Consider the following 12,479-nt stretch of genomic DNA (forward strand, 5'->3'; position numbering starts at 1 on the left):
ATTGTTTTAATTAATTTTATGGTTAAGTTGAAGATTTGAAAAATATAAATTTGTGTGGAATTAATAATAATTAAAAGGTATTAATTTTGGTTGAACAAGTTTGAATTGAAAAAATGATGAATAATTAGTTGAGTTCCAATTAATTCTAGTTAATTATGGATTTTACTGAAAACTTAGGAAAAATTAAATTAATTTGTAATTTATAACAATTCGAGTATTATTTATTAATGATAGTATGATATAAAAATTAATAATATTTATGATATAGCAAGATGAAATGATTAAGCAATATCTAGGAGTTAAGTTTTTACTTTTATGAACCATGAAAACAAAATTAAGAAGTTTAGGTTTTGCTCACTCAGTCCAAGTTAAATCATTTGCTAGGAAATAAGCATTTGACAGCTTAGTCAAATCCCCTGCTGCCGAAGCAAAACGAATGCACTTATCCCTTGTCTAGTTCTTATCAAAACCAGCAGTAAAACGAAGACTTGTATATATCATGCCGCTGTTGAAGCAGTGCTTCATTCTCGGCAAATTAAGGGACTGGTGCGGCCAGTTCTCGGCCATATTGAAGAACCGATCGTGGTGGTCCGAATTAGGGGATTGTGTGTCGTTTTGTAGTCGAAGGTAACACAACTAATGTAAAGGATAAATCAAACAGAGTTATGATTAATGTAGGACTGTGAGTTGTTAAATGCTATTGTAAGAAATTGCGTTTCCTTACAGCTTCTCATGTAGGGGAAGTTATATGGAAGTCAAGAAGGAAGACACTAGTTGTTTCTTGTAATGATTATATAGGACGGTGGCATTACATTATGTCAGATTACCTGCCCAAACTACCATAAAATAAGTTGATCATCCAATCATTTTTTTTGGTCTTGAATTTCTAGAAAAATCTATTTTCGAAGCTGTATCGAATCTTCATTGATCTGTTTGATTTGAGTTTCACAGTATGGCGATTTTGGAATAACATTTCGCAATCCGTGATCAGGATTTTGTCTGTCTGTCTATCTATCTGCTTCTAGTAAAATCATGAACGCATAAAACAGGGTTGCTCCTCCACACAAAAACACAATAAACAGGGTTTTTTGGAAATTTTAAGCACAGATAATTTTCTTTACACATTGCACAACCATATTACAGTTTCGAGAACCAATATAGGCTGCAAATTGAAATATGATCATCAATGCCTCTTTTTTTTCTTTCTTCTGTGATACAGAGCTTTCATTCTCCCATGAATGTAGGATTTCTACCAACCCTTGCCGCCACCAACACCGAAAAGCTACTTTTCTTACCACAAAAGCCTAATTCAATCTGTTACGTGCAGTCCGTGTATATGGGAGACAAATAGCGATAACAAAGAATCTAAGATTCTAAACTGTAGCGATTAAAACAAACAAGAACGTAAAACTGTCAAATGACCCCTGTCCCCACACCACTATCTAGATGAGAAAAATGCCCTCGTCAGGGGATGTTCTAGTCAGCTATTCGTTTAGCAATTCTTCAAGCTGGACTTGGGGGCTAGGAACAACAAAGTAAAAAGATTTGTGATTCTGTTTGTTCCCTTTGAAGATTATATAAACAAATTAAGTAGGAGTGATCGATGGCTAACAAATGGTGAATTCTGGTGATAGTAAGCCTTAACAAGAAAATTGTAAAACATCTGGATAGGCTTGAACTGAATATCCTCCATGGTAAAAATTGCCTGTGTGATAAAAAGTTGTCTGAATTTGTTCGAATTAAATTACAACCATAAATAAAATGAGACACCAGATTAGTGTTTTTGTCTTTTATATATCCTCTGCACATCTATAAATCGGCTCTCTCCTGCTCTCTTCATGACTAGAATAACTATTTCCATTACCTTGTATTATATTGTAGCTAACACCTACTCACAAGGGGAGAGAGACAGAGACTGGGACAGAGATGGGAGGGATTCTGGCTTACGTTCTCATCTTTCTCATAAGTGTAGTGTCTTATATAATTAAGATAAGAAAAAAGAAAAAACCCAATAAAGGAATTAAGCTCCCACCAGGATCAATGGGTTGGCCTTGCATTGGAGAGACTCTTCAACTCTACTCTCAAGACCCAAATGTCTTCTTTGCATCCAAACAAAAAAGGTTGTTTTTGTGTGTGTGTGTTTATCATTTTAAGTATTTCCCATGATGATCATCTGATCAATATGTAGTTCTCTTCAGTCTTTATGAGCATTCTTGTGCATGCAATTGAATTTGGTGTCCTTGGTGATATAGGTATGGAGAAATATTCAAGACCCATATTCTTGGTTGCCCGTGTATTATACTGGCTAGCCCAGAGGCAGCTCGGTTTGTGCTTGTGACTCAAGCTCATTTGTTCAAGCCAACATATCCCAAAAGTAAGGAACATTTGATTGGTCCATCAGCTCTTTTTTTCCATCAAGGAGATTACCATATTCGTCTAAGGAAGTTGGTTCAGAGCTCCTTGTCTCTGGATTCAATCCGAAATTTGGTTGCTGATATTTCATCCACAGCAGCCTCTACCTTAGATTCATGGGATGGTGGACATGTCCTTAACACCTTTCAAGAAATGAAAAAGGTCAGTTGGTGTGGTTCAATATGTAGTCAATATTTCACACGAATGATTGGATCAATTTTTTAATGGTACTTTTCTACCTTTGATATCTTGCTACACCCAGACTATATCCTATATGGCTTTCTTTAAGTATTTATTCTTAGTGAATATTTGTATAGTTTTATATTCCTTGCTCATACAACTGAGCACTTTTTAAGGTTATGTTTGTATTATTTTTATCTTTTACTCGAGAATCATTATAGTTCTCATGGATTTGTCCTTTACCTTCGCAGTTTTCTTTTGAAGTAGGAATACTAGCAATTTTTGGCAATTTGGAAGCCCAATATAGAGAAGAAATGAAAAGGAACTACAGAATAGTGGATAAAGGCTATAATTCCTTTGCAACAAGCCTCCCAGGAACTCCTTACAGGAAGGCAGTGCTGGTAAGCAAAACAAACAAGAGTACATTTGACATCAGATTTTGTTCAATTCTGTCTCATTAATTGCACGTCCTTTGACAAACATCGACTCCTCAAAATAATTTCTCAAAAATCGATGTTCTTCAGGCAAGAAAGAGATTAAGCAAGATTCTTGGTGATATTATTCGTGAAAGAAAAGAGAAGAGATTGCTTGTAAAGGATCTCTTCGGTTGTCTATTGAACTCGAAAAATGAGAAAGGAGAACTCCTTACCGATGATCAAATTGCAGATAACATTATTGGAGTGTTTTTTGCTGCTCAAGACACCACAGCTAGTGCCATGACATGGATTGCCAAGTATCTCCATGACAACCAGAAAGTTCTAGAGGCTGTAAAGGTACGATTAAGAACAAGCCAAATCATCAGCAGAGTCTAGAACAAGTCTTTCTCCCATCTGTTTCGTCTTTGTCTATGAATTCTATCTATATAAAGATACAGTAAATGTATTAATTGCTGATAATTACTGGTGATGCTGTCTCCTATAGGCCGAACAGGACGCAATTCGCAAATTGAATGATGAAAGCAATCAGCCATTGAGTTGGAGTCAAACGAGAAACATGCCATTTACTCATAAGGTATGTTACAGAACTGTGTTCATAACTCTTTCAAGCACAAGGCATGAATTTCGAAACTGTAGATTTGTAGTTTTACTTATTTGCCGAGTGGGATACCATTTTGTTGTTATAAACGGCTAATAGCGAGAAACTACGTGCTGCCAGGTTGTGTTGGAGAGCTTGAGAATGGCAAGCATTATATCCTTCACGTTTAGAGAAGCAGTGGCTGATGTCGAGTACAAGGGTAAGACGAAGAATAACTCATATCTGTGTTTTCATTGGAAGCCAAATGGGCTTTAGACTACATTGAGGGTATTCCTAAATCCATCCTCTCTTTCCAAACGATTCGAACCTAAGACTCCCAGTAGAAATCCCAAAGTCCTAACGCTAGGTTATCCCTGCAGACCTACACACATGTATTTAGTAAATGACAAGGCACCCTGTTCAGATGGGCTGGTCAAATTCAACAATGTTTTCCACATTTGGAGAACAAATGCAAGATTAAAATCATAAACAATCCTTCTTAGACGGAGTGGTCAATTGAACTTATATTGAATTTGGCAATGATTCTTTCAACATTTATCATAGAAATTGACATTCAGGGAAAGTGACTGACCCTGAACTTTGTGACAGGGTACCTGATTCCCAAAGGTTGGAAGGTGATGCCTTTGTTCAGGAATACTCATCACAATCCAGAATATTTTAGAGATCCTCAAAAATTTGATCCAACAAGGTTTGAGGTATGATAGCCATTCAACTTTTCAATCCCCTTTAGCCAAAACAACAGGGTAATTTTTGGGTTTGTGGCCAAGGGAATTTCTGTTTTTTCAAATCTTCATTCTATTCCCCCCCCCCCTTTTATTGGTGTAGGTTGCACCAAGACCCAATACATTTATGCCATTTGGAAGTGGACAACATGCTTGTCCAGGAAATGAACTTGCCAAGTTGGAGATGTTTATCATGATCCACCATTTGCTCACCAAGTTCAGGTGTTGTTGAAAATCACGACAACTATTTATTGAATGTATTGTCTGTCTGCTGTTTGGTTAACGAAAATGAGATATCCTCCTGTCGGTCCCTCCAATGAGATTTTCCTAAAAAAACTATATCATGGTATTGATGTCCAAACACTAACCACTGAATTTGCAGGAACTCCTTTTCCTGTAACAATACGTTGGATCTTAGATTCAATGGTTTATCACCTCAGTAAGATCAACATATGTAAAAGATACTGCAGAGGACGTCGGAGATCTGTAACAATTCGCAGGAACTCTTTTTCCTGTAAAAATATTGCCCAATCTCTGTACAAGACATTGACGAGGGCTTTTTGTATTTTGGTTCGCAGGTGGGAAGTAGTGGGATCTCAAAGTGGGATTCAGTATGGCCCGTTCCCCGTGCCATTGCATGGACTTCCAGCCAGATTTTGGAAAGAACATACCAGCTAGGATATAGGCGCTCTAGATAAATAAGCTGAGATGCTATTTGTCTCCAAATTCACTTTTCATTTTAACAAATAATAAATACTGTATTCCTTTTTAGCCGAGTATTTATTATTTTTGCTCCTAATGAGCAATAGTCCTATGTTTTTCTTCAATTCTATCTCTTGCGATTCTCATTGTGACTTGGCCATTGTATATAACAAATATGCGTGTATTCTGTATAAGTGCATCTGCCATATCACTCCCAAATTTTATAGCTTTTACATGGAGATATTATGAAAAAACTATGCATAAAGAGATAATTAAATATTTTTATTCTGTGTTGAGATAAAAATCTAATACACGATCTGCTCGAGATAGCATTGAAAATGGATAGGGATGCTAATTATTTGGGCCTGACCCAAAAAATTAGAAAGTCTTGCCATTTGGGCTATGCTTTGTTTTTACACCTACATAATTGTATAAATAAAATTTAAACACAATGTCGGGACCAGTGCAATTTTATTTGATATACCAAAAAAAAAAAAAATTGTGCTGATTGAGCTTTAACCAAACAACCCTGGTTGCACGTGCCTTCCAAATCCCAATGACCAGTGCTTTACATTTTCTCTCTCCCTCTCTCATTTATTTTGCCCGGTACTGATAATTTTAATGCAGCGCACAAATTTTTTTGCCATAATAATGACATTGTTTCAGAACAACTTGTTCTCCAGCTCCAACAAAATAACAATGCAAAACAAATGAGTGATTCTATTAAGAAAATGTAGACAGATGACAGAAAAAATAAAGCAAGCAAAAGAAACCCGAATAAGAATTTTGAGAGTTCCAAGCTTTCTCTCTCTCTTTTTTTTTTTTTTTTTATTATTGTGAGTGTTCGGACTAACTTGCATGTACCTTGACTAATCCTACGGGCTCTAAAATTAACAATCATGTAAGCCTCCTGTGATCCTGAGAAAACTCGAACTCGTGATCATTAGAGAGTAAACTTAAAATTTGATCAATTGAGCTACCTCTTAAAGTTGAGTACCAAACATACTTGTCACACTAAGTCATTTAATTAATCTTTAAATTGTTGAATCAATTTAGCTCAATTATTTTTTTATTGGAGTGATTCTATAATCTTTTTTAAAAATATTTTGTATAGACCGGGTTAAATTTAAACCAAATTTGCCTAGTCAACCTAGTAATCAACTAGATTTGGCTGAATTAATATCTATTTTAATTAAAATTAAAATTAAAATTTAATTCAAGTTAAATTTTAAAATCATAAATTTTTATATTAACTTATCAAATCGATTCAGGATATCAAATGGTTAAGCAATCATGAACAAGGGTTACTGTTACTGATCTTACTGATGCTCTATCGTATGGCAAAAGAACAATTGGTCCTCCAACAACTCACCCATTTTATTTTTCTGATATAGCTCGCTCCTTCAATACTTTTTTTTTTGCGGGAGTGGTAATGCATAGGGCTTGTTTTATGAAATGGCTGAACCAGAAATTATTCTCTGTAGCAATGTTAAATGTCAAATTATATCTCATATTGGATATGCTTGAGCATGCAGATAAAAACAAATTTTAAATCCTAAAAACATGACAATGTAAAGTGGGAGGACAAAATTGAAAAGAAATAAAGTTTAAAATCCATGTTGTATTTTTTTTTCAAGGAATAAAATGAAAAATAGATCCCTATGGATTACACTATAACAACCCATACGATGAAATCAAAAGAAATAAAGTTAAATTTCTATATTATAAAATATTTTTGGGAAATAAATCAGTGTGGATTGCACTATTATAACTCACAGAACGCACAGGGGAGTTTTTACTTTTTAGAAGATTAACAATAACTGCAATTATAACACCTTATTTGTTTGTTAGAAAGAAATTTTTTTTAAAAAAATAAATTTTTAAAAAATAAATTCTGAAAAGATGAATTATTTTTTGATGTTGGGTAGTATAATAAAAAATAAATTAAAAACATTTTCCAATGTTTGGTTATGTCATGGAAAATAAGTTGGAAAATAACTTATTAATATTTTATTTTTTTCAAGTTTATTAAAATAATGAAAAACAAATCTTATAAATTAAAAAGTTAAATGAGAATGAAATTGAAATAAAATATAATTTTATAAATTATCTTAAATAAAATAAATAGTAATCAAAATAATAGAGATCAAATCTAAAAAATTAAAAAAATTAAAAGATGAAGAAATTAAAATAATAATAATTAACATTTTATAAATTATTTTAAATAAAATAAGTAACAATCAAAAGAATGAGGACCAAATTTGATAGATGAAAAATTTCAATTAAAAAATGATAAGGGAAAAACAAATAACAATTATAAAAACGAGGACCAAAATTAATATAAAAATTAAATTCTAAGGGATAAAATTTAAAAACAAATATTCAAAACAAAATATATATAGCAATTAAAAGTTTGAGAACCAAATTTGATATAATCAGCAAATAATATGATATTTTTAAATTTTTTACAACTTTCAGAAAGTGTTTTTCACCCAAAATAAAAGGAAAACACTTTTCTAAAAATCAAATCAATTTTTTTAACTAGAAAACATTTTTTATTAATCAATTTTTTTAATAACAAACAAACATTAAAAAATTTCAAACTTTTCAGGAAATAAAGATGCCTAAATGCGGATCGGTTCTCACTGGTACTGCAAAGTTAATTTTCTGCTTAGGTTCATTAACCTTAAAAAAAAAAAAAAGATTCTGCTTACTTTCCTGATCCTAGACTAATTGAAAAATACTTGTTTAAGATTCTTGCTATGTGAATGTTCAGGATAGTGGAAATTTTTTTTTTATGTTTTTTATTTAAATATATATTAAAATAATATTTTCAAATTTATTTTAACATTAGCATTTTAAAATAAAAAAAGTATATAAAAAAATAATTTAAAATTAAATTTTTTTTTTTTTTTAAAATACAATTATACCACACCTAAACCTCAAGTACACAGCCATACTAGTTAGTGTCGGTCAGACAAATGAAGAAACCGACCTTGTAAGGTAAGGTAAACCTTATTTTAATTCCTCAATTGTATATATATTTTCAATTAGATCCTAAACTTATAAAACTTATCAATTAGGTTCCACATATTATCTACATTTCTCAATGGAGTCTTGTCGTCAATTTTTATTAATATTATTTGAATAATGCGCATACTTCATGCAATAAAAAGATACCATTCCGAAGAAAGTGTGGTCGAAGTTAATGAAGAATGACAATTTAGAATTTCCTAAAATATTTGAAGTCAAATTGATAAAATTTATAACATCAGGATCCCATAGAAAAATGAATATATTGATTAGGGATTAAATTGAGATCGACCTAAATTAGAAGGAAGGAAAATCAACCAACCAAGTAGAGAAAAGAGGTTCCCAAAGTATAGTTTTGAAACTCGGTCAGGCCCGGCGGATCGATCCGGGACCCGGCTAACCCGGGGCTGGAACTGGGCCGGGTTGATAAAAAAATAAAATAAGTCATGACCCGGTGTGACCCGGCCGATCTGGTAGGTTGATCTGGTGACCAGTTGACCCGGCAAAACCCGGTTAAAAACCTAGTTGTAATTCGTTGACTTTTATTTTTTTATTAAAACAATATTATTTTAATTTTTTTTTAAAAATAAACATTAATCCAACCAACCTATTCAAAAGCCGTTGCGGAAAGGAAACACGTCGTTACGGGAAATAAATTAATAAAATAGTAAAGCCTAAGAAAAAACAAACAGGGTGTTGGGATGCGTGTTCCACCGTGACCTCCTCCTCCACCTCATCATCTCATCATCCACCTCGATCAGACTACCATAAACAAAATCCGTCGACCCCAACCCCATCTAATTCGTTGAAACAAGATAATAACCCACAAAACTAAATTCTATATATTTACCAATCTATCAAAGCAGCAACATAACATATTGGCAATGGCTACTACAGAGCTAAAGTCAGACGCCATTTTTGAGCTTTTGAAGAGGTTCCTTGGGACCGAAGAAGGTATTGCTGTCAAAAATAAGGTTAACCTTGTCTATCAATTCAATATCTCCCCCAAGGTAACCCCCCCTTTTTTTTCTATGATTGTTTGTGTATGTTTAGATTCTTTTCTTTTCTTTTCTTGGTGGTTTTCTTATGGGTTTGGGTTGCAGAAAATTGGGATTGATGAGGTGATTTACACTATTGATCTCAAGAAAGGCGAGGTCATCAAAGGTATTGGTTTTTCCATTAAGTTTGCTTTTGTTCTGCTATCCGATTGGAATTTTGATACACACACAAAGCTGCATCTTGCAAATAAATAAAATGGGAGGTTCCAATATGTTTTTGGCCCTATTTCTTATTTCATGACCTGTGCAACCGGAGATCAACTAAAAAAGACTTTTTTTTTTTTTAAAAAAAAAATGGATGATGAAAGGAGAGGATCTTTAGTATGTTGAATTAGTATAATGGTCCCTCTACTGCAAGCAGGACTGATAGTAGATGGTGAATGAACAACTGCTGTATAAAAGCATGGTGATTGTAGCTCTCTTGACTTTCTTCTGATACTCTTGTTTGTTTTTGGGTGAGATCAATTAGAAAATGCATCAGATACTAGAATTTTTCTCTCTTGCTCACGCACGCACACACACAACTGTCCTTTTTGTTAAATAAGTGTAGTTGTTGATTGTGCAAGATTTTTGAAATTTAGGGCAATACGAAGGAGGGAAGCCTGATGCCACATTTTCGTTGAAGGACGAAGATTTTATAAAGCTTGCTAATGGAAAGTTGAATCCCCAGATTGCTTTCATGAGGTGGGAACTTTAGCTGTTGTATTCTATCCTGCCTTAATTTAATTTGCTGCTTGTTTTTTATTTACCCTTAATTTAATTTGCTGCTTGTTTTTTATTTACCCACTTTATTTGATGCAAGCAGGGGTGCTTTGAAGGTCAAGGGCAGTTTGAGTGCTGCGCAGAAATTCACTCCTGATATCTTCCCAAAGCCTGCTAAGCTGTGAGCTAGTACCAGGAGTGTAGAACTGTTTGAAAGATGTCCATCAACATCTGTTAGTGTTGATGAATTCATAAATTGTTTGTTTCTTTTTCCTTTTTGTCATGTAAAATTTGGGACTAGATTGGAGGCAGTAAGTCTAGAGCAATCTTTGAATTATAAAAAGCTCCACAATCCTCTCTGTTGATCAATTTGCATGTTCTAGTCTCTCGGACAAAACCATTAGATTGTGCAATCATTAATTTGTTCGTATCACATCTGTGTCTTGAAGTTCACTCCTAAGTTGCATAATTTATTATCTAATCATATGCATATTCCTGTGAACCACATTGAAATGTTTGTCACCTTGAACTTTTGTTACTAGTCTCTTTAGTAGGAGCTACTACCTTGAACTTTTGGACTTGGGACAGGGACTAGGGGAGAGTTAAAATCAATGCTTGCCTAGTTGCTTCTGGTGTCCAAATAACGTTATTGAGTGAGTTTCAGATGGACAACGCTATGTTTGAGAGAAAATATAAAGAGATGCAGAGATGGATGTGCTGATCATAGTTGTCTCTGTCTCATCTGTGGGGCATGCAACTCGGAGCCTGTGCTCCGGACCAGGGGCCATTGGTCTTAAATGGTAGGAGTTGGAAAATTTAGCGGGTGCTTCGTTTTTGCTACTTGAAAGCACCTAGTACGAGCTTACTGGCTGCCTCAGTTTTGCTGTTTGGTAATTGTTGGTTCTATTCTGCATATCGAAAAAGGAAAATCTCTCGACTGGCTGAACTAATTTAGAATCCGTGGGGGGAGGACTGCCAAACTTTGAAGGGCCTGGTAGGGCTTTGATACACTTCTCAGCAGCTTCTGGATAGTCGTCCTTTACTCACTCTCTGAGCGTACAGGCTGACCGCATTCTTTATCGGTCTGATTAGTTGTCTTTGGAAGAGCAGATCAACAAATTCTGAAGTCTGAATTCTCAAAAGCCACAACCCAACCAATAGTTACCACTTTCCCATGAGTACACGCTCGGAGGATCTTGCTCTTCAGCAAATTTCGGGGCTCTTACGTGGCTTGTTTGGTTTAACCAACAAGGTAATCCACGCTATGCTATGAGTTGAATTTTAGCTGTGAGTTGAATTTTAGCTGTGTTTGATAGTTTAATAACAGTTATTTTTTAAAATATTATTTTATTTAAAAATATATTAAAATAATATTTTTTAAAAATTTATTTTTGATATTAGCATATTAAAATGATTAAAAAACACTAAAAAATTTAATTTTAAAAAAACAATTTTTTAAAAAAACATGGCATAATCACATAAACAAACACATCCATCAAATTGATTTCTCACACAAAAAAAGTGCTGATTTTATAAATAAATACATGTTTTTGATATAATTGAGTGATGAAAAGATAATATCCACGTCTAATAAAATGAATTAAAAATTAAAAATATATGAATAAATAGCAAGAAAAGTTGTTATTGTCAATTCAAAACTAAAATAAAAATTTGATCTTTTCTTTAAGATGCAAAAAATAAATGCCCATGCAAATAGTCTATCGTGATTGTTCCTTTCATTTTATCCACGATGACGCTGGGTAATTTTTTAAATATATTTTTACATCGATCTCTTACAATTAAAATAAATATTTTTAAGAAAGGCTACTATTTAAATTATTTTTAAAATATATATTTTATTAAACGAAATATTCTTTTCTTATTCAAGTAATTTTTTTACTAAAATATTTTTTTTATCAGTAGCATGTTTTTCTAATTAAGAGTAAAAGCAATTAAAATTATTTTTTGTAACAATTTTAATAACTTAACATAAGTAAGAAATTATCTCTTCAACCTAAACAACATTTCCTTTTCAATGTATTGTTTTTTTTTAACAAAAATATGATTTATTTATCAAAAGCATTGTTTTTAAAATAAAAAACCTATAATGATCTGAAATGCAAGTTCTAATTACAAAATATTAGAAATCATGTCTTGAAATTTTGTATACAATTGAAGAAAAAATAATTTGAGAAAATTTTGTAACAAATTTATAATAATAAAAAAAATATCTTGATAATTTTTTTATTTTTATTGAATATTCAATATCATAAATTTAAAACGAATTTGCATATTATATTTATATATAATAATTAACAAAATAATTAGTAATATTATAAAAAAATATTATAATCTTATTTGAAAACAAAAACAAATTGAATGGTATTTAATAAAAAGTATTTTAACCATAATTTTAATTATTTTATTTATAATGGATTCTAATTAAAATTTAATAAAAAATAGTTGAATTAAAAAAAATCAAGCACATGGACTTGGAAGGTTGGACTCACGGACCTAGCTGGAAAAGGAAGCCTAGGTGTGCATAGGCCTACAAGATTAGGGTTGCTCGCCAAGACTTTTTTTTCAAAAAAAAAATAGATGGGATGACACGTTGTTAGTCTTATTTTTATTTTAA

At 32.6% G+C, this 12,479-nt stretch overlaps 2 protein-coding genes across 4 annotated transcripts; both read left to right on the top strand.

Moving 5' to 3' along the window:
- Nucleotides 1-1,813: 1,813 nt before the first annotated feature.
- LOC7462884 (abscisic acid 8'-hydroxylase CYP707A1) lies at nt 1,814-5,161 on the top strand. Of its 3 annotated transcripts, XM_024595000.2 has the most exons (10): nt 1,814-2,120; nt 2,253-2,574; nt 2,844-2,993; nt 3,117-3,365; nt 3,514-3,603; nt 3,748-3,826; nt 4,216-4,322; nt 4,453-4,571; nt 4,732-4,835; nt 4,928-5,161. In XM_024595000.2, exons 1-9 carry the CDS (start codon nt 1,927-1,929, stop codon nt 4,790-4,792), a joined length of 1,371 nt encoding a protein of 456 aa, XP_024450768.1. In that variant the 5' UTR covers nt 1,814-1,926; the 3' UTR covers nt 4,793-4,835; nt 4,928-5,161. The 3 variants fall into 3 exon arrangements, with proteins under 3 accessions (XP_024450768.1, XP_024450767.1, XP_002301185.1); XM_024594999.2 differs by having other exon boundaries at nt 4,732-5,161; XM_002301149.3 differs by lacking the exon at nt 4,732-4,835 and having other exon boundaries at nt 1,818-2,120.
- A 3,581-nt stretch (nt 5,162-8,742) lies between these two features.
- On the top strand, nt 8,743-10,277 carry LOC18096303 (sterol carrier protein 2). The gene is made up of 4 exons (XM_006386446.3): nt 8,743-9,094; nt 9,188-9,248; nt 9,724-9,826; nt 9,948-10,277. Exons 1-4 carry the CDS (start codon nt 8,969-8,971, stop codon nt 10,027-10,029), a joined length of 372 nt encoding a protein of 123 aa, XP_006386508.2. The 5' UTR covers nt 8,743-8,968; the 3' UTR covers nt 10,030-10,277.
- The last annotated feature ends 2,202 nt before the right edge of the window (nt 10,278-12,479 follow it).

The sequence above is a fragment of the Populus trichocarpa genome, chromosome 2 (assembly GCF_000002775.5).
Source record: "Populus trichocarpa isolate Nisqually-1 chromosome 2, P.trichocarpa_v4.1, whole genome shotgun sequence".
NCBI classification, from domain to species: Eukaryota; Viridiplantae; Streptophyta; class Magnoliopsida; order Malpighiales; family Salicaceae; genus Populus; species Populus trichocarpa.